The 26,657-nt window shown below is 41.3% G+C and overlaps 1 protein-coding gene across 2 annotated transcripts in view; it reads left to right on the top strand.

Moving 5' to 3' along the window:
- The window catches only part of LOC139463733 (dnaJ homolog subfamily C member 13-like), a 510,967-nt gene that overhangs the window by 6,322 nt on the left and 477,988 nt on the right, over positions 1–26,657 (top strand). For both annotated transcript variants that reach the window (XM_071244983.1, XM_071244982.1), the window contains exons 2-4: positions 13,213–13,286; positions 17,144–17,219; positions 18,523–18,672. In XM_071244983.1, coding sequence (XP_071101084.1) covers positions 13,219–13,286; positions 17,144–17,219; positions 18,523–18,672 — 294 coding nt within the window. In that variant the 5' untranslated portion in view covers positions 13,213–13,218. The remainder of the gene's footprint in view (positions 1–13,212; positions 13,287–17,143; positions 17,220–18,522; positions 18,673–26,657) is intronic.

The raw sequence follows: 26,657 nt of genomic DNA, 5'->3' as shown, positions 1-26,657 counted from the left end.
GGAGTAAGGTGATATTTGTTCATAGTTTCACTTGATTATCATACATATAAGCGATTGTGTCTCGTTCACATGTTCCCTTCCTGAATGGTTATATCGATGTGTTCAGCTGATCATTGCAGTATACAGATAATTCATGTTGGTGGAGTAAGTTGAGTTACGGAATTTCCATTGTTTTTTTAGATTTATTTCCCTTGTTAGGATTTGACACATATCCTCTCATTTTAGTAATTTATAAATTTTATAATATCAAATGGTTTGTACGAGGGGTGTTCATTAAAGATTTCCCCTGAACCACTTCCGATGGACCTAGTGGAATGAAACTTGGCATAGGTATTAGTCTTTCTCCACATAGGAACCACCAAGAGTTACACACTTCTCCCATCGTTTTATGCAACTATGGAGACCTCGCTTGTAAAAGGCCTCATTTTACGTCTCAAACCAGGACTTGACTTCAGAAATCAGTGTTTCATCATTTGTGAAACGTTTACCCTTCAAAAATGACTTCATGGTTGGAAAGAGGTGGCAGTCAGATGGTGCAAGGTCAGGAAAGTAAAGGAGGATGTGGAAGGATTTCATAGCCACAGGACCGCAGTTCTGTCTGGGCAACATGAGAGTTGTGTACTGGAGCATTGTCTTGCAGGAGACGGACACCCTTGGTCAGCATGCCACGCCTCTTAAGCTTGATAGCGTCCCGCATTTTCGGCAGCAGTGAAGCATAATAAGCTCCTGTAATTGTGGTACCCTTTGCCAAGAAATCCATCATCACTACTCCGTGCTGGTCCCAAAACACCGTGAGCATGACCTTGCCTGCAGAGGGTTGGACACGTGCCTTCTTTGGGGGTGGTGACTCCACATGCTTCCATTGCATCAACTGAACTTTAGTCTCAGGATCATAGTGATGGACCCATATTTCATCATGTGTGAAAAGTTTGCCTGGTGTTTTGGCACATGTCCAAAAGATCCTTTGAGCAATTGACTCGTTCCTGCTTTTGGAAAGGTGTGAGCAACCTCGGAATCCATCGTGAAGACACCTTATGCATGTTCAAATTGTCATGGATGATTTTTTCCACAGACCCTACACTGATCTAGACATCTTGTGCTAACTGGCGAACAGTTATACGTCGGTCTGCCAAAATGGCGGTCTCCACTTGATGGATAGGGTCCTCATCAATGGCTGAATGGGGGTGACCAGGAATGGGAGCTGTTTCCACAGATGTCCGACCACACTTGAACTGGCAATGCCAGTTTTTAACAACGTCATATGATGGGGCATCTCCCCATAAGATGCTTTCATTTCAGAAAGTTTCTTTTGATGTGCAACCTTTCAAATATAAAAACCTAATCACAGCTCGGTATTCTACTGGCTCCATTGTCACACCCTACTCATAACACCTGTAAAAGTGGTAAGATTAATAGTTCGGTGCTGCAAATTCAGACATAACCCATAGATACATGTATCATTACACATGTGAAATTTCCACCAAATATGATAACCCTAAGTGGTTTAGGGGAAATCTTTAATGAACACCCCTTGTAGTCATATTTCATGTTTGATGCAATTTACACACATATACAATTGATAGTACATTGATGCATGAAATATATCAAGTTACCATTTTTATTTTGTGATAGTGAGATATAGATGACAGAAGTGTCCATGTTTCTATGTTGTATCTTTCAAATACGTAGTGTCGAAGCAAGTCCTACCAGACACTGATGCCCAGAGGGTACAGGTACCCAGAAGAGCCTCAGTACGTCATGGTGTACAGTCGCTGTCCAGTGTACACCAGAAACATGGGACACCGTGCTTCAAACTATGAGGTACAAGATAATATTTTGACAATAAATAATAACACAATGTAAATACTATATGCAAAGAATTTCTGGATTGAACTATTGTGTATGTCTATCATCTTATATATTGTAACATGATTGTCTTCTGATGTAAAAATGTAGTGTGGATGACATATAAAAGTATAGTGTGGATGGCATGTAAAAGTATAATGTGGATGACATGTAAAAGTATAATGTGGAGGACATGTAAAAGTTTTTTACATTACTGCTTGTTCTTGACAGAGAAAAGAGCTGTGTTAAGATCTTTGCTTGAAGAAATTGCTCCAAATAGCTAAGAGGTCAACCCTATCACGCAGCTCCCACGTGACCTGGGGATGTGACGTCATGGATCCTCACATTACTCTTGTCACTTGCTGAGTGAAGACCTGTTTTTTTATCTGTAGCATAAAACTTGTTCAAACCCTCATGTGTTTTGCTTCTTGAGTTAATGTTTCTTGTGCTTGTGTTGTGCATTTGGTATGTATCTTGTACATTCTATATGTTTATGACTTGTGCATAACAAGGGGAGGCCCTCCCATTTGGTATATCCTCGGCCCCCATGACTCTTCACAAGCCTTACCAAGCCAATAGTCTTGTACCTCCATATCCGGGATATTCAGTATGAGGCCTTGAGATTGCCTCCTGCTTCGTCACAGGGACTTTACCCTCCGTCTCCTCCATCAGCTGGGATGGAAAATCAACCTCAGGAAGTCACAGTTGACACCCATATTCTGTCTTCAGTTCACCAGACGGACCTCAATCTACTCTCTGTTTCCAGGGACTGGTGGGCGTGTATTCAGCTACACCTTATCCTGGTCCTCAAGTCCTCCAGGGCCTCCTAACAGGCCGACCTACAGAGGAAGGCTCCAACTGTGCCCAGTCAGATGTTCGTGGCTCCCTACATCAGGCATCAGGATCCATCAGGCTCCATCGTCCTCCCGGATCACATCAAACCTCATCAATGGTGGTGGACGGTTGAATTGAACGTCTAAGATGGTGTCTACTTGACAGGGCTTACAACCTCGTCACACCTCTTTGTAGATGCCTCCCTTCAGGGATGGGGCGCACAGTTGGCCTTGGGGCTGTGGTCCGCTACGCAACTCTAGTGGAACATAAACAACCTCGAACTGGAGGCGCTTACTCTGTTTCTCTCCCATTGGAAGCAGACCCTTTGACACGCCCATCTCTCCATTTCGACGGACAACATAACCATCGTCTGGTGCTGTGGGATCCAAGGAACAACTCACGCACACTGATTCCTTCAACAGACGTTCCGCTTCTTCAACCTAGTGGATCATCTGGGGATCCAATTCCAGGTCCAACTCATAGTGGCCTGTCGCAACATCCTGGCAGATGCTCTATCCCAACCAAACAAAGTGGAAGCTCCACCCAGATGCCTTCACTCTTGTTTGTCACCCCAACATCAACCTTTTCGCCACCTAAACCGCCAGATACCGACATTCATATTGCCGGTATAGGATCCCTTGGCCTTGGCAGTCGATGCCTTCAGTGTCTCCTAGGAAGGACTAAAAGGGTACGCTATTCAGCCGCCTGTACTCCTTCCCAGGGTAGTCCAAAAGATCAGATCAATGCAGAGCCTCGATCAGACTTTGGTTGCGCCCTGGTGGCTGGCGAGGGAATGGTTCATCAACCTCAGAGAATTAGCAGACACCAACCGCTGCCACTCCCAGACTGGCCCAAACTGCTGATTCATCCAATCAGCAGGCAGCCACACCCAGGACCAGGCAGGTAATGTCTTCACATCTGGTCCATCTACACACAGCACTGAAGGCTAAAGGTTACTCGGCCAGAGTAGAGAAAGCCATCATGATTGCTCATTGCCCGACCACCAGAAGCCTATACAAGTGACTATCCTCCGAGAGCTTTTGCAGGGGAAAACAACAAGACCCAACTACTGCATCGCCTCAATTCCTGGCCGAGTTACTGCTCTATCTTTGCCCCAAGATATTTGCCCTCTATCTTTACTCATGGCGCTTGCTACAGCCGTACGTGTCAGTGAGCTGGATGTTACGCGTGTCCGCTTTGAGCATGAAGCACACGGAGCCATTCATCTCGTACTGGTCTAGGACTTTATTGCCAAGAACCAGCTCCCAGGACAGCCTGATAGATCGTTCCTCATCCCTCCGCTGTCATCCATTGTGGGCGCAGAAGACGAACAAGAGATCCACCTGTGCCTGGTGAGGGCGTTACGTTGTTACATCCGTCCAAGGAATGCCGCAAACAACACCGCCGCCTCTTTTTACCGGTATCAGCGACCTTGCGAGCAGAAGTCAGCCGCAACACGATCACACTCTGGCTCCGAGCCATCATTCTCCAGGCCTACAAAGCAGCGGGATTAGACCCCCCCCAACTCCAACAACCCACATGAGATCCAGGCGGTCGCCTCCACCTTTGCTCTACACAGCAACTGCTCACTACGTGCCATCATGGAGGGGTGTTTCTGGCTATCAAAAACAGTCTTCGCCATTAACTACCTGCAAGACGTCACTTTGGAGGATGTGCAAGACACGCAGTTTTGGTTATTTAGTAGTGGCCCAACGGGTCACCACTACAAGACGCCATTGACCACACCTCCAGTCCAGAGCTGGCCTCTTGACCTCCCCTGGCTTAAATGCCCTGGAATAGAAGGTTCATGCCCCACACATACGGCTCGGTACGTCAGTCTACAACTTTAACTTGAGTAAGGTTATCGTCTATGGCTGTGTCGTACCTGGACACACCGCATACCTGACTCTTGGTTCCCATCTACGGATTGGTCATTTTCTGCCGACCACACAGCCGATGATTGGCTGAGTTCTGAGATGAAAGTCCACATCTGAAGGTATGCCCTCCACCGATTCCGTCGGATAAAGATGCATTAAGGAGTAATGCAGGATAAGAAAAGCGAGCAAAAAATCTAGTAAAATCCTAGATATTTTTTATATTTGTGTACTTATCCTGCATTACTGCATCTAAAGAGACCCACCTGTCACAGATCTACCTCCCCACGATGCCTTCCGATGTCCGGACTCCAGAGTAATGTGAGGATCCATGACGTCACTTCCCCGGGTCACGTGGGAGCTGTGTGATAGGGTTGGCCTCTCTGCTAGTTGGAGCAATTTCTTCAAGCAAAGATCTTCACACAGCTCTTTTCTCTGTCAAGAACAAGCAGTATTATGCATTAAGTTAACTAATGCAGGATAAGTATACAAATATAAAAAATATCTAGGATTTTACTAGATCTGATACAATCAGTGCATTGTAAACTGATGACATTTGTATTCAGGCACCCAGTGAGGCCGAAAGTAAGCATGACATGTCTTACACAGCCGATGTCTATTACCACCTACTTTTACAATTACTTATGTTATTTTGACAAATTTATAAAAAGTATGTATTCTTTTTCAGGTCCCTCAATGATCATATGGAAGAAAATAAAAGCAACAAAACCCTTTCCATATTCATAAGAAATCTCTTTGATTGTTTAGTTGATTGTACGATTCTGACAATATCATGAGCATGTGTTAATGAATCACTCTAGTGATGATACCAGGTGTTGGCAAAGAGGGTGAGAGTATCCTGCTCCACCGGTGGCAGAAGAAATTCCTGGTGTTGAGATCCATTTTCATTGTGTGCAAATTGTGTTTATTTTCCTGCAGAGCTACAAGACATAGAATATGTGTTTGTCTTGTGAGGTACAAGTTACATATGTTTACATAACTGTCGCAAATAAACATTTATGGTATTGGAGATTTTTTTTACTTGTCAGATTTGTTTGTTTTGCATGATAGATTTTCAAATGCATAATAAAATAAATTGATGAAAGTAAATCATATTATATGTTTTCTAAACTTTATTTCAAGTGTTCATATGGTCGGTGGGGTAGCCTTGTGGTTAAAGCGTTTGATCATCACAATGGTTTAATTATTTCTAAGTACATATATAACAGAGTTATACAGTACACATACTGTATTTTGTTATGAAATTGAATTTTTACAACATGATATAAGGTATGTTAACATTTAGAACACACTGAACACAAGTTATCTGTATTGCATCCATGATGTATGAAAGATAAAAAACTATTTAAAACATCAAGCTAGTTGTTATCATGGTTATGGGGTAGATCTGCATGTGATTATTTACAGTCAGTTAGGACAGAGTTTTAGGCAGTGTATGTTACAGAGTTTTTGCCCAAAAAGTCAGGTCGGGAGGTCCGAATTTCCAGAAACAAATTACAGTTTCAAATATGTTTTAATGAGTTTCAGTAAGTTTTAATTATAGTATCTTAAAAAATCTATATGTATTGATAGTGACAGTAAATGAGCTTTTTGTAAACACTTTACATACATCTGGTCCACTCAATTAAACAACCCATTGTTTTCATAAGTTAACTTTATTTTAACATTTCAATTTTTTTTAGTTTGGAAGCTTTTTTGTAAAATATCTGGCCTAATGCTGGAGTATAAATAGTTTCCCTGCAAAGTTGCAATGCATTTTCTGTGAATAGTTGTCAGAAAAAAAAAGATCTATTAAATATAGGCCAACTGATTTCAAACACTAAACATATCAATGGAGTGATCAAATGGGGCAGGTTTTATCCTTCGGGTACTGGTGGGAAATACAACATCCAGTTACTTAACGATAAAATATGGCAAAAAATTTGAATACGCTTGGGAAAAATATCAAAGAGAATTTTTTTCTTAAAGTACTCGGCAACTGACTTTAGAGACATACCCCATTTTTGTGTTACTCGAAGCATATGCTCCTGTAATGTATGTGTAACCTTGGTGTGACAACATTGGTGATAGATCGTATTTGTTTCTTGATATTGCCAAGTAGCCTTGATCTGTAGCCAAAAGGTGGTGGGAATACTTTTTCCTAATACATGTATGGACAAGCGTAGATTGACAACTTGGCTTATACCGGTGATAGGATTGTAACACGGTGGGACAGGATGAATAGGATAGCTGACGAAGCATGCGGTTTACCAGGTTTCTGCTTATGAAAATGTAATAACGAGTATATAGGTAATTTAGGTAGACACACATCAAAGTGTTATTCTTACCATGGTGTCACTGGTGATTTTGGTGATGTCGAGTCGGGATCGGGTGACGCAACAGGTTATGTGGGTCTTCTCTTGTTTTCTCTTCATGTTCAATGTTTCCACATTGCGAAACTGGCTTGTGTTGGTTCATAAATGTATGGTTTTACAATATCTTGATGGAACTTCTCAGGAATCAGACAATGCATGTTGTCTCACCATAAACTGGTACATAATATCTGTTGCGTTGAGACTAGACAGGGACCCAGTTAAATTGGCTCCAATTGCATCATAATCTAAGGGGGATAACTCCGGCCTGGTTAGCTCGGAAAACAAAGGTGTCAGAACGGCATAACATTCTCACAATTATTGTGAGCTTCCTACATTTACTGTGAGAAAAATAAATGTTTATTTTCAAACACTGATATCAACTAATTCTTAAATTGCATTTTGTTTCAAATAAGAAAGAAAGAGATTTTTGCGTATATACTTCCCTTTTAAACGATACAAGTAATTATTAAAGCTGCTAGCAGCAATGGCGGGCTCCAAGTAACACTGCGCACAAACGTACTTGTTCGAATCCTCAAAGGGTTTCCTTGTACCAGATCCGTCAAATATAGGCACCACTTGCAGGGCATCGCCGATACCAAATTGTCATGTGCAGGGGTGTCCAAGTCTGTTCTAAACCCATTTCCGACCTTGAACATGTTCGAATCCTCAAAGGGTTTGCTTGTACCAACTCCGTCCAAAAATAGTCACCTGACATCGCCGCTCAAATTGCCGTGTTCCAGGGGTGTCCCAAATATTAATCAAATATTACCACCAAGCAGTGTTACTTTTAGCATGCAACCAAGAACAAAAGATGAGGTATATATGTCCATCTAAGTACATGTCAACTTTCAATAGTTTCTGTGGAGAACCTTACAAGATATGATCTTTAAAGTAAAATTTCGGTGAAAAAAATCATCAAAATGAAAATCCAATAGGGCTGTAACTAAGAAAGATATCTTAAAACGGCTAACAGAGTTTGATGTATTATGTAAGGAGACAATTGTCGGAAAGTTTGAAATAATTTCATGCATTGGATTCAAAAGGGATAGGTTTTGAAGACAGGTACCCAAAAGACACTGTGAAAACTTTGAATCCAATATGGTCGCAACTAAAAAAGATATCCAAAATCGGCTAACAGAGTTTGATGTGATATGTATGGAGACAATTCTCAGAAAGTTTGGATGCATTTCATGCAGTGGATTCAGAGGAGATAGGATTTGAAGACAGGTACCCCCAAAACCCTGTGAAAACCTTGAATCCAATATGGCTGCCAAACCACGTGACCAATGACCAAAGTCAAAGAACACAAAATGTCAAGCAGCTCAAGCAGCAGATACATGCAAGGTTTCAAAGTAATCAGATAAGCGGTTACGGAGCAATAGGGCGAAATACATCTTAAAAAAATTCTTGATTTTTAGTTATCTGCCCTTGGCCTTTGGGCTTACAGCTTTGGTACTAACCGGTCTTCACACACATACAAAATTGGAACGCAATTGAGCCACTGGCGGAATAAAGCATATTTGACCCATTAAGCGCCCCTCACCCAATCAGTACAAAATTGAAATTTGAGATAAAAAAAAAATCACCAGACATGTTGATTTACCGTTTGAATTGTATTTTTTGTTCAGCTAGGCATCGTTTTATATCCAGGGATTAAGATTACCTTGTGCATTTTCTCGTAAACTAAGCCGGACACAGCAATCAGCTGTACACATGTTTTCTTGGAATCTACCGGTGATTCGGTCAAGACACACCCAATGATTTTAAATGAAAGATCGGCAAAAGTTGTATCTGAAACTATTTTATTTATCAGGAAAAATATATTCCAATATCTTGTTAATTTAGATGCAGCTTTTACTAAACATATTTAAAATAATAACCCTAAGCGAAGCAGCTGATCTCTATTGCCAGGTATTATTTTTTACATGGAACCAGTCTGACCAGTCACCGTCAAGGCTCCCATGCACGTGATCGCGTGATCGCGAGAATTACGTGCTGACATAGAATCGTCCAACAAAAACAAATATGACTTTTAACGAATCAAAGTATGGCATTTATGATATATGTATCCATTCTCTGTCAACTAAAGTTTGTTTCAAGGCATCAATAGCGGTAATCTGACCGTGGTTGCTGTTAATAACGGTGAGTTGTGCGATCTTCCGATCACTTCACACACGATTTCGCCGAAATTAATTAAAACAATATTAAAAGGAATTTTGAATAAAATTAATGCAATAAGTTACAAACAAAAGTTCAGATATACAAAGAACATTTTGTATAGCCAGACAGGAATAATTTGCGAACTTCAGTATGGATTTGTTGACATGGTATTTCCGGTGTTACGTGCTCACAGTAATGTCTTTCCATGGGGGAAAAAACATCAAAACACATTAATTCCTGTATAATGCGCACCTCCTTCTACACAGCTGTGTTTTTGGGAAAAAAAAGTGCCCGCTATTCTCAAGAAAATACGGTAAGGCTTACTGATGAATTTACGCCAATTTGACTCTGAATTGTCCCCAATAAGCGCCCACCCCTTCTGTCTTTTTTTAAGCGCCCTGGGCGCTTAATGGGTCGAATACGGTAATAATAAATAATAATAATAAATCGAACGATTACAATAGGGCTCTACAGCCTTTCGGCTTGGAGCCCTAACGAGACATTTTATATTTTTTTAACTAAATACCCCCAGGCTTTCTTGTTGTGGGTGTATCAGGTGCAAGTTAATGCATGAGTGAGTGACTCCCAGGCTTTCTTGTTGTGAGTGTATCAGGTGCAAGTTAATGCATGAGTGAGTGACTCCCAGGCTTTCTTGTTGTGGGTGTATCAGGTGCAAGTTAATGCATGAGTGAGTGACTCCCAGGCTTTCTTGTTGTGGGTGTATCAGGTGCAAGTTAATGCATGAGTGAGTGACTCCCAGGCTTTCTTGTTGTGGGTGTATCAGGTGCAAGTTAATGCATGAGTGAGTGACTCCCAGGCTTTCTTGTTGTGGGTGTATCAGGTGCAAGTTAATGCATGAGTGAGTGACTCCCAGGCTTTCTTGTTGTGGGTGTATCAGGTGCAAGTTAATGCATGAGTGAGTGACTCCCAGGCTTTCTTGTTGTGGGTGTATCAGGTGCAAGTTAATGCATGAGTGAGTGACTCCCAGGCTTTCTTGTTGTGGGTGTATCAGGTGCAAGTTAATGCATGAGTGAGTGACTCCCAGGCTTTCTTGTTTTGTGTGTATCAGGTGCATGTTGATGCATGAGTGAGTGACTCCCAGGCTTTCTTGTGTGTGTATCAGGTGCAAGTTAATGCATGAGTGAGTGACTCCCAGGCTTTCTTGTTGTGGGTGTATCGGGTGCAAGTTAATGCATGAGTGAGTGACTCCCAGGCTTTCTTGTTGTGTGTGTATCAGGTGCAAGTTAATGCATGAGTGAGTGACTCCCAGGCTTTCTTGTTGTGGGTGTATCAGGTGCAAGTTAATGCATGAGTGAGTGACTCCCAGGCTTTCTTGTTTTGTGTGTATCAGGTGCATGTTAATGCATGAGTGAGTGACTCCCAGGCTTTCTTGTTGTGTGTGTATCAGGTGCAAGTTAATGCATGAGTGAGTGACTCCCAGGCTTTCTTGTTGTGTGTGTATCAGGTGCAAGTTAATGCATGAGTGAGTGACTCCCAGGCTTTCTTGTTGTGGGTGTATCAGGTGCAAGTTAATGCATGAGTGAGTGACTCCCAGGCTTTCTTGTTGTGAGTGTATCAGGTGCAAGTTAATGCATGAGTGAGTGACTCCCAGGCTTTCTTGTTGTGTGTGTATCAGGTGCAAGTTAATGCATGAGTGAGTGACTCCCAGGCTTTCTTGTTGTGTGTGTATCAGGTGCAAGTTAATGCATGAGTGAGTGACTCCCAGGCTTTCTTGTTGTGGGTGTATCAGGTGCAAGTTAATGCATGAGTGAGTGACTCCCAGGCTTTCTTGTTGTGTGTGTATCAGGTGCAAGTTAATGCATGAGTGAGTGACTCCCAGGCTTTCTTGTTGTGAGTGTATCAGGTGCAAGTTAATGCATGAGTGAGTGACTCCCAGGCTTTCTTGTTGTGGGTGTATTGGGTGCATGTTGATGCATGAGTGAGTGACTCCCAGGCTTTCTTGTTTTGTGTGTATCAGGTGCATGTTGATGCATGAGTGAGTGACTCCCAGGCTTTCTTGTTGTGGGTGTATCGGGTGCAAGTTAATGCATGAGTGAGTGACTCCCAGGCTTTCTTGTTGTGGGTGTATCGGGTGCAAGTTAATGCATGAGTGAGTGACTCCCAGGCTTTCTTGTTGTGGGTGTATCAGGTGCAAGTTAATGCATGAGTGAGTGACTCCCAGGCTTTCTTGTTGTGTGTGTATCAGGTGCAAGTTAATGCATGAGTGAGTGACTCCCAGGCTTTCTTGTTGTGAGTGTATCAGGTGCATGTTAATGGAATGAAGTTGGATATAGACTCAATTGGGGATGGGGTTCGTTTCGGGGGGCAGAATTCGAAAACCATTCACTGTATTTGATCGAAACTTGGCAAATCCATCAGGCACATACAGAAGTGGTGCCTTTTGATATTTTGTAATTTTTGTAATTTTTCTTTTTTTAAATTTTATGGAATGAAGTTGGACATAGACTCAATTGGGGATGGGGTTCGTTTCCGGGGCAGAATTCGAAAACCATTCAGTGTATTTGATCGAAACTTGACAAAGATATCAGGCACATACCAAAGTGGTGCCTTTTGATATTTTTATTTTTACGAATTTTTAATTTTTACAATTTTTATGGAAAGAAGTTGGACCTAGACTCCATTGGGGAACGGGTTCGTTTCCGGGCCAGAATTCGAGAACCATTGAGTGGGTAAACAATGTATGCTTCTAAAAGAATATTCAACTGTTGACTCATTACATACAGAATTGCACATTTACTAGTGGTTACTTTACAGACAGCTGCCGGGGAGATATGTCATCTTTCTGATGACTCTTGTTTTTTACAACTTAAACCCTATTTTTGACTACTATGTGATTACTTCCCTTACACACTTAATTTGATGAACAATGTCTTGCCTCTGTAAATGAGTGCAGTAGCCCTTTCAGGCCAACACTAGGTCGAGCCACATTCTGCTTGTGATGAACTGGTATGTAGGCACTGTCACCCTCTCTTTACTGCAGTGGCCCTTTCAGGCCAACACTAGGTCGAGCCACATTCTGCTTGTGATGAACTGGTATGTAGGCACTGTCACCCTCTCTTTACTGCAGTGGCCCTTTCAGGCCAACACTAGGTCGAGCCACATTCTGCTTGTGATGAACTGGTATGTAGGCACTGTCACCCTCTCTTTACTGCAGTGGCCCTTTCAGGCCGACACTAGGTCGAGCCACATTCTGCTTGTGATGAACTGCTATGTAGGCACTGTCACCCTCTCTTTACTGCAGTGGCCCTTTCAGGCCAACACTAGGTCGAGCCACATTCTGCTTGTGATGAACTGCTATGTAGGCACTGTCACCCTCTCTTTACTGCAGTGGCCCTTTCAGGCCAACACTAGGTCGAGCCACATTCTGCTTGTGATGAACTGGTATGTAGGCACTGTCACCCTCTCTTTACTGCAGTAGCCCTTTCAGGCCAACACTAGGTCGAGCCACATTCTGCTTGTGATGAACTGCTATGTAGGCACTGTCACCCTCTCTTTACTGCAGTAGCCCTTTCAGGCCAACACTAGGTTGAGCCACATTCTGCTTGTGATGAACTGCTATGTAGGCACTGTCACCCTCTCTTTACTGCGGTAGTCTTTCTGACATGTATCCTGTATTTCAGGGTTCAAATAATACTTAAACTGAACATCTGACAACATACCAAGACATTTGAGAACAACAAGACCAAATGTGATATGTTATAAACAAATGTTTAAGAAATTGGAAATGAATGTACTTTTCCATTCAATTCCCATTTCCAATACCTATAAGTCCCATAGACTTTTGAGAAAACTATTGCAAACATACAACAGCATGACCCAGTGGAGTAAATCTTGTGGACCAGAGTTTAAACTTCATTTTAATAAAATGCATTGCTGCTATGTTATACAATATGTTACATTCATTGTTGCAAATTAAGAAACTTTGTTGAATTTAGTTGTTTCATAGTAGTCAGTTTGTTAACAGTATTTCATGATTTATGTACAAAATATTTGAATATCATTTCTGAAACTGTGACAGCAACATTGCTGTGTTGTACCTACATTGTCATGGCACTATGTTTTCCTTTGCTCATGGTGTCTCACTGCATATTTTTGTGTTTCAGCCAGCTATGTCATCTATAAAGGACAACACAGATGTTGCCTGTTATTTCATCACAAAGCACTCATGGAAAGGAAAGTATGTACTGCCAGTACTAGCTCTACAGGCCCTAGGTCATTTAGACCATTACAGCTTATACAATGGCACAGCACCCAATGTCACTTTCACTAAATTGTTATCCCCGGGTTTTGTTCGTTCCTCTGTCCTCCTTCCATTTTTCGTTTCTGGAGCAGAGCTTCTAAGTTATTGAAAATTTCTTCTTGAAACTTGCTTTCCAGATCAGTCTATTGGTGAACTGCAGTTTTTTGAAGATTTTGGGATTTAAAAAAATAAATTTTTTGTTTTGTTTTCTTGACAAGTTGGACTTATACTGAAAATGAAGTCAGTGCCTTTCGATGATTTGGAATTTTGAACAATACTGAAAAGCATTATGTTTTTCTTCACTGAACTGAAAGTATCCAAATGCAATGAACCAAAAGTTGGCTATAAGTAGCTTAACTCCATTTCCAAATGGCACCAAAATAGGGGGATATGTCATCTCCTGATGACTCTTGTTTGTCTATGTTCACTTGAACAATGAATGGATGAATGGGTAGCTCACCAGGATGTGGAAGGTCCAAGTGAGTTTATTGCAGAACTTGTCAGTCTAACCTTCTGTCTATACTTAGAGCAAGTTTTGAAACTTCTTTTTATTACTAAGCCTGAAAGTTTATATGATAGTCTCTACACATGGTTTAAAACAGGGTTGCATAATATACGGACATGCATTAAGTTTCTACTTTCCTTCCAAAGCAAAAACATTACCACTGGCATTTCAACAAATGTATTCAGATGTGCTCCATATTTTATAAGATGGTGAACACTATATCTTTGTTTTATCTGTGGTCCTTTATATTAATGTAGTAGTATTAGTCAACAATTAATCACTTATACTTTATTTAATTTTCGTCAAAATCATGTGGGAACTGATTTGGTAATCACACCAACTATTTGTGTTGTATTTACAACACTGACCAGACATTACTGGTGAAACAAACCTTACTTGTCACAGAGCGTTTACCTAATTGCCAGCATTTCACATCGGCTAGATTTTGGTTGATGTCATTTAAAAATAGTTACTCAATTCGTCTCTTTAGGACGATTCCCATAATGCGATCACTCATAGGTCGATATCAAACAGTGACCCATCGTACTTTACAATACTCACAAAACTATCCGGTGATGCTAATGCTTATTTATGAATCAATATTGACAGTAGCGGGTGACCTCACCTAGGTGAACACTACCAAGCTGACTGTTTTTTTTTTAAGGATTGTCTGTGTATATTTTTTTGGTTCATTGAGGTATGAATAAAAAAAAATACACAGTCAATGCTTATAATTAAATTTGACAACATAAAACATGTTTTATGTACAATAGTTTAACCAAAAACAGTTGTATATATCAAAACAGACAAAAATGACGAGATTGATCAACATTCCAGGTGTAGGAATACATACTGTGGCGTGACATGAATCTAGTGATCGTTTAATTTTTGCACATAACTTGACACGCCTCCACAGTCAGTAGCCAATCAACTGAGAGTAGGATCAAAACAATGTTCTTTGGACCTGTCAATTCAGGCAAGAGGCAAAAAGAACTGCAACAGTCAGACTGTAACGAACCGGAAGAAATAGTCTGGTAGAAGGCAGCTGTTTCAAATAACATGGTCAGTTACCGCCAGATTCAAACATCACTTCCCTGATTACGGTAAAACACAGTTGGAAAAATGCTAGTTAGAAATGAAACCCGAAGACATGAAAGTTGAACCTAGGTGAGAGGGAAAAAAACAGGCGAGCGAGCCTGCACGTTTGCTGTTTCATTCATTCTTGGCCTTCGGTTGCAAAGGGTAGTTTGGACAATGAGTATGCATGAAAGTCGCTAAGTGTCCTGTGCATGACAATACATGTGAGCTGAAAGGGAATTCCCTCGACTGTAATATTGGGATTCCCTGACATTCGGCTGTAATAAAAGTAGTATGCCTCGGTGGGTGCGGCTTAATGTTTAAAATTCATTTGGAAATGAATGCGGTAACACATGACCAATTCAGCTAATCAGAATGCAGGAATTTCAATGAACACAATGAAGATTTAATTATTTCCCGATGTACGTCAGTATGTCATGTGCTTACATTGTCAATGGAGCGGAGACATGCAGAACAACTTAAGGTGAATTCCTCAATGTCTAAAAATAACATTAAAAGTCTTAAGGGAAAAACTGAGAGCAACATTGAATCAGGCTGTGAATGATGCAGGCTTTGAAGCCAGACAGATCATGTATATGTCGGGTCACCGAAATGAAGCGTCCATGTCCATTCCAAGCTACAACAGAAAATGCTCTACTCACCAAAAGAAATCACTGAGCTCAACACTGTCGTGTATTGCTTTGGGAAATCCAACTGCGCCGCCTCAAGTGGTAATCACCATCCTCAGCAGCCGTAGTATGTCTTAACACACACCCAAAGTTAACAGAACGTTAATATCAATCCATTTTCAGCATCAGCTGGGTCTGGTTTTCTTTCCAACACTAACTTTACTGGGTGCAACTTTTATGAATGACATTGCTGTAGCTGCCATTTTCTGCTGTTGGTAAAACAAAGGAATGTCACTCCAAATGGAATGTTTGGGACGGATGACATCATGACTCTCCGCATTGATATAGTTCGCTTTAAATATTTAAAGTTTAATGTTTAATGGATTGTTTTGTAATGATTTATGTATCTGTCAATATAAGCATTGAAATTGAATTTGTTGACGTTCATCGCATCTTCATCAGCTGATGAACGTCAACAAATACAACTTCAATCCTTAAGTGATATTATTTCTGGTTTTAATACATATCCATTAACTATGTCTGTGTTTTATTTGTGGTTTGATAGGGGTTGCAAATTAATTTCTGTCGATCTTTGCACCATACCCATGGAGATCTATTGACTCTTTTTCAAACAAATCCCTGGGGGCTTTTGTGGTTAAGGGGCTTGAGCCTTGCACTCAACTAGAACATAACAATTTTTATTTTATGCTAGGTCAACAGATAAAAGGTCAAAGTGAGCCTATTTTGTCGTGACACATTGTCTGTCCTTCCTGTCCTGTTATCTGTCTATAAACTTCCCTGGACAGGCTAATAACACAAACCCAAAGCTTTAGGAGGAGGCCAAGTATATTAAGTAGAGTTTTTGTTTGAAAAATAAGAAACAGTCACAGCAACAGCACATGTCAAGAATACAGCCTTCACACCAAGCTCTTCTCATCTTCTCTTCTCTTCATTGAAAATATTGCTAACAAATGTTTAACAAATGTTTAAGGGATGTGTATCAGACCTTTATAATGAAGTGATGTTCTGATTTTTTTTAAAATCAAACGGGCAGGTTTCTGAAATAGAGGTTGTATTTTCCTCCAAGCAGTGGTGGAAACTGTATGTTACATGTTAATGCAAAGAGACCATATATGCCATCCTAAGACCAATTGAATACAACAACAGTCTGATGGAACCACCTTTCCAAAAGTCTTACCTGACAAACAGTTTTTGTATTTTAAGCCTTATGGTCTTCAGTTGACTTCTGTCAAAGTTATCTAAAGTGTGTAGAACTTGTATCAAGCTACAGATAGTATGTTTTTGTGACACCATCATAAGGTGAGTTGTGGTACAGCATGTTGTGGGACCAGGGATGGTCATCTTAGAACCTTCTGTGGTCTCTTGCTGGGACATACAATGACAGTGTACAATTTGGATGCTCCTTTCTTTGTGTTTTGTTGCATATATACATAGTGAGATTGGTGTAAAATAAGGATGACAGTTTCTCAGGTTTTTCCAAAGTTTCAGTGTGAAAAGTTTGACCCTCATTTGCTGTAAGTGCCAATTCAATATATAAGATTCAATGTTTGTCTTGTTTTCAGATACAAGAGAATATTTTCTGTTGGGACACATGGAATCACGACCTACAATCCGAACACATATGAGGTGACAAATCAGGTACATGAGCTGTATAACTTCCCTTCATGGTTAGCAGAAAGGGTATTTTTGTGTGCATGGGTATGTGGTTGAATAGCTTTTTGTACAGCAAATGATTGTTACAAATACTGCAAGTTTGTAGACCCTTCTACATTTTTTCTGTCACAAGTCTGAGGCCTGCCTGTATGTCCCCTGTCTAGATATCAGTCCATTTATCCTGTCACAAGTCTGAGGCCTGCCTGTATGTCCCCTGTCTAGATATCAGTCCATTTATCCTGTCACAAGTCTGAGGCCTGCCTGTATGTCCCCTGTCTAGATATCAGTCCATTTATCCTGTCACAAGTCTGAGGCCTGCCTGTATGTCCCCTGTCTAGATATCAGTCCATTTATCTTGTCACAAGTCTGAGGCCTGCCTGTATGTCCCCTGTCTGGATATCAGTCCATTTATCCTGTCACAAGTCTGAGGCCTGCCTGTATGTCCCCTGTCTAGATATCAGTCCATTTATCCTGTCACAAGTCTGAGGCCTGCCTGTATGTCCCCTGTCTGGATATCAGTCCATTTATCCTGTCACAAGTCTGAGGCCTGCCTGTATGTCCCCTGTCTGGAGATCAGTCCATTTATCCTGTCACAAGTCTTAGGCCTGCCTGTATGTCCCCTGTCTAGATATCAGTCCATTTATCTTGTCACAAGTCTGAGGCCTGCCTGTATGTCCCCTGTCTAGATATCAGTCCATTTATCTTGTCACAAGTCTGAGGCCTGCCTGTATGTCCCCTGTCTGGATATCAGTCCATTTATCCTGTCACAAGTCTGAGGCCTGCCTGTATGTCCCCTGTCTGGATATCAGTCCATTTATCCTGTCACAAGTCTTAGGCTCCCCTGTCAGTCCCCTGTCTGGATATCAGTCCATTTATCCTGTCACAAGTCTTAGGCTCCCCTGTCAGTCCCCTGTCTGGAGATCAGTCCATTTATCCTGTCACAAGTCTTAGGCTCCCCTGTCAGTCCCCTGTCTGGAGATCAGGCTAGGTACTGATGAAAAGGCAGTGAGGGATCAAGGACAGATAACTCTGATTGGTAACCAACGACAACAGATGTAAATAAGGCATGTTTTGAGGTATGTGTTATATGATCAAAGAGAACAGAGATTTTGGCATATTATTCAAATCAGCCAGAAAATTGAGTCTCAAAGCTCCAAACGCATAGACTGCATATTGAAATCAGATGGAAGTAGGTCAGTCTCTTTGTGTTTATGTATGAATGAAGTAATCTTGGCTAGTATTTCAACCAACACAGTATGTGTTTGATCTAGGTTAGTTTATGTTCCAGTGGCCCTACAGTGAGTTCATCAGTATTGTACCCAATGTGCGTGGACCCACCAACACAGAGTTCATTATTACAATGAAGAAAGGTGTGAAGAAAACAGACACAATGAAGTTTTCTACAGATCACAGAGCAGATCTTCTCACCGAAGCACTCGTAAGTCTTGTCGCTTATTCCAATGATTCAAACTAAACTGACCCTGAATACCTTGTGTGGGAATAAAAAAGGCCAACTGAATCTTGAACTCAATACGTGGCTTAATGTTCCCTTGTTCTTCTGACACATCAGTATACATTTGAGTTTATCAGTGGTAAACTTTTTAAATAAAACCGCAGTCATATAGCTTCTTATATCTTCAACTATTATAAGCTTCATGTAACATTCATGTAACATCCATGGGACTTTCATGTAACACCCATGGGACTTTCATGTAACACCCATGGGACTTTCATGTAACATCCATGGGACTTTCATGTAACGTCCATGGGACTTTCATGTAACGTCCATGGGACTTTCATGTAACATCCATGTGACTTTCATGTAACACCCATGTGACTTTCATGTAACACCCATGTGACTTTCATGTAACATCCATGTGACTTTCATGTAACAACCATGTGACTTTCATGTAACACCCATGTGACTTTCATGTAACATCCATGTGACTTTCATGTAACATCCATGTGACTTTCATGTAACACCCATGTGACTTTCATGTAACATCCATGGGACTTTCATGTAACACCCATGTGACTTTCATGTAACACCCATGTGACTTTCATGTAACGCCCATGTGACTTTCATGTAACGTCCATGGGACTTTCATGTAACGTCCATGGGACTTTCATGTAACATCCATGTGACTTTCATGTAACACCCATGGGACTTTCATGTAACACCCATGGGACTTTCATGTAACACCCATGGGACTTTCATGTAACGTCCATGGGACTTTCATGTAACACCCATGTGACTTTCATGTAACATCCATGTGACTTTCATGTAACACCCATGTGACTTTCATGTAACATCCATGTGACTTTCATGTAACACCCATGGGACTTTCATGTAACATCCATGGGACTCTCATGTAACGTCCATGGGACTTTCATGTAACGTCCATGGGACTTTCATGTAACGTCCATGGGACTTCCTTGTAACATCAAACCTTTACTCTGACCACTTTCTTTACTCTCTTGAACTTCAATATATGAGTTTCTTTACCTTTACCCTTGTGTATAAACGAGTACAGTGCCGTCAAGTAGAGTTGTATAGGTTCAAGCTGCACAAAAAATAAAGAAATATGTTTAGTCCAAAATATCTACCGTATTTTCTTGAGTATAGTGTACACTTTTTTTCCAAAAAACACAGCTGTGTAGAAGGGGGTGCGCATTATACACGAATGAAAGAGTTTTGATGTTTTTCCCCCATGGAAAGACATTGCCGTGAGCACGTAACACCGGAAATACCATGTCAACAAATCCATACTGAAGTTCGCAAATTAATCATGTAATTACACTGTCTGGCTATAAAAAGTGTTCTTTGTATATCTGGACTTATGTTTGTAACTTATTTCATTAATTTTATTCAAAATTCCTTTTAATATTGTTTTAATTAATTTCGGCGAAATCGTGTGTGAAGTGATCGGAAGATCACACAACTTACCGGTATTAACAGCAACCACGGTCAGATTACCGCTATTGATGCCTTGAAACAAACTTTAGTTGACAGAGAATGGATACATATATCATAAATGCCATACTGTGACTCGTTAAAAGTCATATTTGTTTTTGTTGGACGATTCTATGTCAACACGTAATTCTCGCGATCACGCGATCACGTGCTTGGGAGCCTTGACGGTGACTGGTCAGACTGGTTCCATGTAAAAAATGATACCCGGCAATAGTGATCAGCTGCTTCGCTTAGGGTTATTATTAATTCAAATATGTTTAGTAAAAGCTGCATCTAAATTAACAATATATTGGAATATATCATTCCTGATAAAAAAATAGTTTCAGATACAATTTTTGCTGATCCTTGCATTAAAATCCTGTAAAGTTATATGATTGGGTGTGTCTTGACCGAATCACTGGTAGATTCCAAGAAAACGTGTGTACAGCTGATTGCTGTGTCCGGCTTAGTTTACGAGATTATACACAAGGTAATCTTAATCCCTGGATGTAAAACAATGCCTAGCAGAACAAAAAATACAATTTAATCGGTAAATCAACATGTCTGGTGATTTTTTATCTCAAATTTTGAATTTGTACTACTGACGAAGTTTCTCATCACCCGTTCGTTTGCCGGACTTCGCAAAAGCGGTATGGTGTAATTTTTTTTCTTAGCTTGGTATTCAAATTTGTTTTTTCCAAAATATTGAATGGGCTAGAGGGGGGTGCACATTATACATGGGTGCGCATTATACATGGGTGCGCACTATACTCAAGAAAATACGCTATGTATATCTGAATATCTCTTGTAAATATCACAGTTTCCAGCTTCTTGCATCACCATGGAGACCACCCTGACAATATTTTTGAAAGAATAATGTTGGCCTTTTTTTCTCAAAATTTTCACAGGAGTTAGGCACGCTTCTTGCATCAAGAATGGGCATAGGCCAACAAAAACGCCCAAACTGTAAGAAGTGCAGACATATCTTTTCTGCAGTGGATCCACACAGTTTTTGCTGTGACTGTCGGGGAGTCTGTAAACCAACGTTCCTGTGTCCAGAATCATTCACAAGTGGCGTTCACAGAATACGTGAAGAAATGCAAGAAAAGGAACATAGATAGCAGATCTGATTCCAAGGACACAGAACATGGACCTTCCTCGTGGACAAAACCAAAGGCTAGCATCCACCCGACCCTAAATCAGTGGTCAAGTAGCCTCCTGTCAGCCACCACGACATCCCTATAGGACTGAGACAGCTTTTTGGACGAAGAAACGCCCACCACTTCTTCCCAATCGACTACTACTAGCGATCCACCAATTATCATGAACTCCCAGGCCGAAGATACGTCGGACACATGTATGGTACTGGCTATTAACAAGGACCAGTCTACTGATTTACAGAGGTCGCAGTTAGACCAGTTGACTTTGATCAGGCTATCCCAGTTGTAACCACCGCGATGAACGTTGAATCGACCAAAAGTACGATTGCGATGTCATCCTCTGGACAGAACAGAAGAAGAGTTACATTCGACCAACTACGGACGATCAACATTGAGAGAAGGGTCGACATCCTATAGATTGACCCTCAAAGACGCAGGACAGGTCAACATTGAATTGTCACTCTCAGGATCCAGCCTTCAGAGGTTGACATTCAGGAGATCAAACTACCGAATCTCGCCCAAAGGGTCGTTCTTCTCAGGAGAGGTCGACATCGAACCGTCACTCTCAGGACCGAGCCTCCAGAGGTCAACATTCAGGAGATCAAACTACCGAATCTCGCCCAAAGGGTCGATATTCTCAGGAGAGGTGGACATCGAGCCATCACTCTCAGGATCAAGTCTTCAAGGGTCGACAGTCTAAGGGAAACGCTTATTCAAGAGGTCGGTCGCAGGATCGATCGCCCAGAAATCGACAGTCTAAAGATTGATTCTCAGACCATTCACCTCAACTTCGATCTTCATGAGAACAGTTTTCGATATTGAAGCAGTCTTCCAAACAGAAGACAGTTTGTCAGGAGGAGAACTTTTCCGAGTATACAGATCGTCAACACTTGACAGATCGATCCTCTGAACATGACCACAGCCGTTCCTGTTTTTCTGAATGTCATTGTCACCTTGATCGATCATGTTCCTAGGACCCAGACTCTCAACGTCATCCTTAGCGACACTCATCTCAACATCTCAACACTATAGATTTGGAGCACCTGACAAGTCGCACTCCCTGGTCGTGACGCATCCCTCCCAACCTCCGGTGATAGACCCTTCTACTAGTTCAGTTCCTCCAGTGACTAATCCCTTACCGACATCATGGGATCATGGGATCACAGAGATCAGAACACACTCTCGATTTCACAAATTGGATCTCTAATACGGTCCATATCGACGGCCTTACAGCACCGCACCAATCAGTTGGAGATAACATATGGATGCGACTACCACAATAACGGCACAAACGACTTCAGGTACTATGGTTACAGATAGGATTGATAACACTCCTACTCCTCTGGAAGCTACCCCTGAAAGTCAGACGTCACCTCCGTCATCTACAGGCAGTTTCCCCAGATGGAACCCTCTCTGATTCTTCCCTAGACAGCATGCTCACCTTCCTCGTAGTACATCTTTGGATGATCTGCTTAAGGGGTTTGCGATGCCAGCTAACAAAGCTTCTCCCATCACGCTGCCTCCACATGACGGACCTCTCAAAGAAGCTAGCTTGGCCTTCGCAGCTTTCCGCCAGCAGAAGGGCATGCTATCTACACCACAGTTCAACGTTCGGCGAGACAGGGACTAATGGGATGACTACCATGGCCTCTTCTCTGGAGTCTCTACATCTTTGACAATGGCAGCAGTTGCTCAGTCTATTGACATCAGTGTAGCTCTCTCCTAGAGAGGCGAATTTAGCGGTTTCTGAGACCTTATCTTCAATTTGACGATTGTCAGGTCCCAATTCAGCTCCCGTGGTGCCTGTACAACCATCTGCGATGGTGGCTATCCAAGATGAACGTCTGCTCCTGGAACCCTTTCAACCCACGCTCCACCTGTTTGTGGATGCATCGACAGTAGGTTTGGGAGCACACCTGCAGTATTGTATCAGGACATTGGTCAGCAATAGAATCTACCCTCAACATCAACAGTCTCGAATTCAAGGCAGTCACTCTCGTGATCTCTCATTGGACAGAAGTGCTTCGGTCGTCTTGACTCATCTAACAAAATAAGTCATATCTAAGAGAGAGGAATACAAGTTCCACCAGATCGTACTTCAATGTAAATAATAGCAGAATTCGTTCTGCACTAACCGAAATCAGATCACTTTCATATTTGTTTACAGTGTGTCACGGCTGTCTCGCGTGTCACATTTCAGCAATATGACCTGCTAACTCAATGCCCGATGTTGCCAAAATACATAACTCGAAAATGATTTTGTAGTTACAAGCATTATCCTTGTTTATAACATGCGTAAAATCATAACTTGCTACGTGTTGTCATTTACCCAATTTGAGTATGCATATGTGCAAAAGTGAGGAAATTCGTGCAAATACTCACTTTCGAGCAGACGTGGGTCCCATGGAGGATGGTGGCGACGTTTAACTGATGGTGAGGCCTACCGCACAACTTGATCAGCCTCAAACATTTTTCTCCCGACCCTGTGGTTTTGGGTAAAGGTATACATCTAATCCCAGCGATACGTAATGGATGTCGCGAGTGAAAATAGCACAAACTGTAGCCATGTCGCTTCTCGGGTGTCGTTTGACCTCGGAAGTAAGTCTGACAAATCCGCAAAGCGCGCCTGGCCTTCTGAATGGCTCAAAATGATGCATGCGCCAATTTTGATTGACAGACTATTCTCCAGATTCGTTTCGCTGATTCCAGATCAAGAGGCATGGGAGTACCATATCATGGAAGAATTTCGACACTTACGCTTTTCCACCAACAGCGCTTCTACCATGGGTGATTCAGAAGGTGGTTGCCACGACTCAGCCATCATCCACTTCCCTTGCAAGAGATCTCCTCCTTCAACCTTACTCCAGCCTACTACATCCAACGCTGGACACCCTTTTCCTATGTGTCTGGCTCATCTCCAGAAGTCCTTAGTCGCCAAAGGGATTGCCTCCACCTCAGACATCGAATCCTCACGAGACGAGAACTGTCGCCTCCACAATGGCTCTGCATAGTAATTGCTCCCTCAGCGCTTTCATGGAAGGATGTTTCTGGAAGTCTGACACAGTCTTCACCTACCACTACTTACGAGATATCTCCGTAACTGATGTCCAAGGGCTTCACCACTTCGGTCCTCTAGTCCTTGCTCAACAATTAATGACGGCCCATCAACGCAGATAAGATGCAAGTACCACTCACGCAGTCAAGTATATCATATTGTGTACAACATGAATAAATAATTGAGAGCCACTCCTTTGTTGTTTATTATACTTAATCAGGGTTCCCAGGTTGAGGCTTCAATGGAGAGGCAAAAAATTCATCTGTAGAGACATTAGTCTTCCACTATGAAGTAGCTGTATGGCGAGGCCATTTTGGCGGATTTTCCAAACCCTTACCTGCTCACCTCTGCCATGAACATGTGAAGTACCAGTATTGGTTAAAGATCCTCTTGAGATGAATATTGTTGATTGTTTCCTAGTCTTGTCTTAGCACGTTCCATCCTATGGTGGGATTGATACCTTACAAAGCGTAAAATGAGATGCCAAGCAAATGAGGCCTACATCATTAGAGCATATGGGTGAGTTTGCTGGTAGAGCTAATTGACTGGAGACCTCTTCTGGATTGGTTACAAGACGTGGTTGAATATGTTACCTTACTTCAAAACCTTGTGGTCGTCATAGTATGATGTCCTATAACGCATGTTATACCTGATGGCATGATGTTGTATCCTAGTAGCATAAAGGGGTATTCTCACTCAAAGTGCAGTGATCCACTCATGAAACTTTGAGTCACTGTCTTCAGACGCGATTGTGTGACAATCTTAGGATTGAAGCATGTTTAGCACCAGCTTCCTCATGTATATCTCACGGTTATAAGACATGGCTGGGGTAATCTGCCACCCACCGTCCAACCATGGGATAAATGTATAGAGTGAAATGGGATAAGTTTAAAAACTGTTTAATTTTACAGTATATTATATATTTATAATACTTATCCTATTTTACAATATCTATGCCCACCCATCCATCCCCGCATCACAATTACACTAGCCTGTCAGGTCCAAGAAAGAGAATGATGAGGTAGAGAGTGTCGGGTGATCAGTGCATGTATGTCAGGCTGCACGAGATACGAGTGCATGACCAGATTGACGGGTGGTCGCCATGGTGATGCAAGGGCGAATGAAGCTTAGAAGCTGGAAACTTTGTTTTAGGACGTTTCCACACAAGGATCGGAAGAACTCGTCAACTCACGAAATTTAAATTTTTACAGTTTTATGATATAATTTAATCAAAAATATTGTTATGCTTCAAATTTATTATGCTTACAATGTTTCCTGACCCCATTTTTCACACATAAATTTGCTTAGTAATCATCTGAAACTAAAGTTCTAGTGGATTTAAATCTTATTTGCAAAGAAACATCTAGATCATCAGATTGTATGAGTTAGATATCGCAGAACCAGAACAAATTAAACTTTTCATTCGCCAACATTGACTTCAGTCAAATTTAGTCAATATTAGATTGGCAGTTTCAGCTCTCAGAAAAGAAAGGGGTATGATTTTACTTCCATCAGCCATGCCTGATAAACATACAGTATATGGCTGCAACCACAGGGAGAGGCTCCATTGGTTTCCCAGGATTTGTTCCATTTTATAAATCTTCATCATTCATTCACTGTGTTACAAACTCCAAAGCAAATATGGAAAATCTAGCCAAATATGGCATCTGGAATAATACCATCATTAGATGAATGATTAAAGCAATGTAAAAATGGTATTGATTTGTTACGAGAAACACTGTGTGATATTTTATCTAAACATCATTGTAAATATTTGTTACTAGGTGGTGATCATTGTAAATATTTGTTACTAGGTGGTGATTTTAATTCTAGAACTGGTATAAAACCTGACTATGTAGCAGACGACATAATTGAACACATCAAGGTAGATACGTCATGGGATTTTATGTTTGACTCTTTCAACAAAGAGCGATTTTCTTTAGATAAGTGTATAAATACCTTTGGTAAAAGTCTACTAGATCTTTGCTCAGTCTTAGATATTCTTTTTATAAATGGAAGATGTGGAAAAGACACAAATATTGGAGACTTTTCTTACATTGGAGCAAAAGGTACAAGTGTAATTGGTTATGCAATTGCTTCGCCTCGCTTATTTGATTATATAGTTGATTTTGAAATTCAGTCTAGAACTGAATCTGACCACCTACCCCTTTGCATTAAGCTAAGGAGTTGTAATAGAACCCGAACTTCACCTAATAATAGCGCAAGCGCAAATAATAGCTATAAGTTTGTTTGGG

The sequence above is a fragment of the Haliotis cracherodii genome, unplaced genomic scaffold (assembly GCF_022045235.1).
Source record: "Haliotis cracherodii isolate W230 unplaced genomic scaffold, xgHalCrac1.p SCAF_16, whole genome shotgun sequence".
In the NCBI taxonomy this organism is placed as follows: domain Eukaryota; kingdom Metazoa; phylum Mollusca; class Gastropoda; order Lepetellida; family Haliotidae; genus Haliotis; species Haliotis cracherodii.
This window is presented reverse-complemented; position numbering and strand designations above follow the sequence as displayed.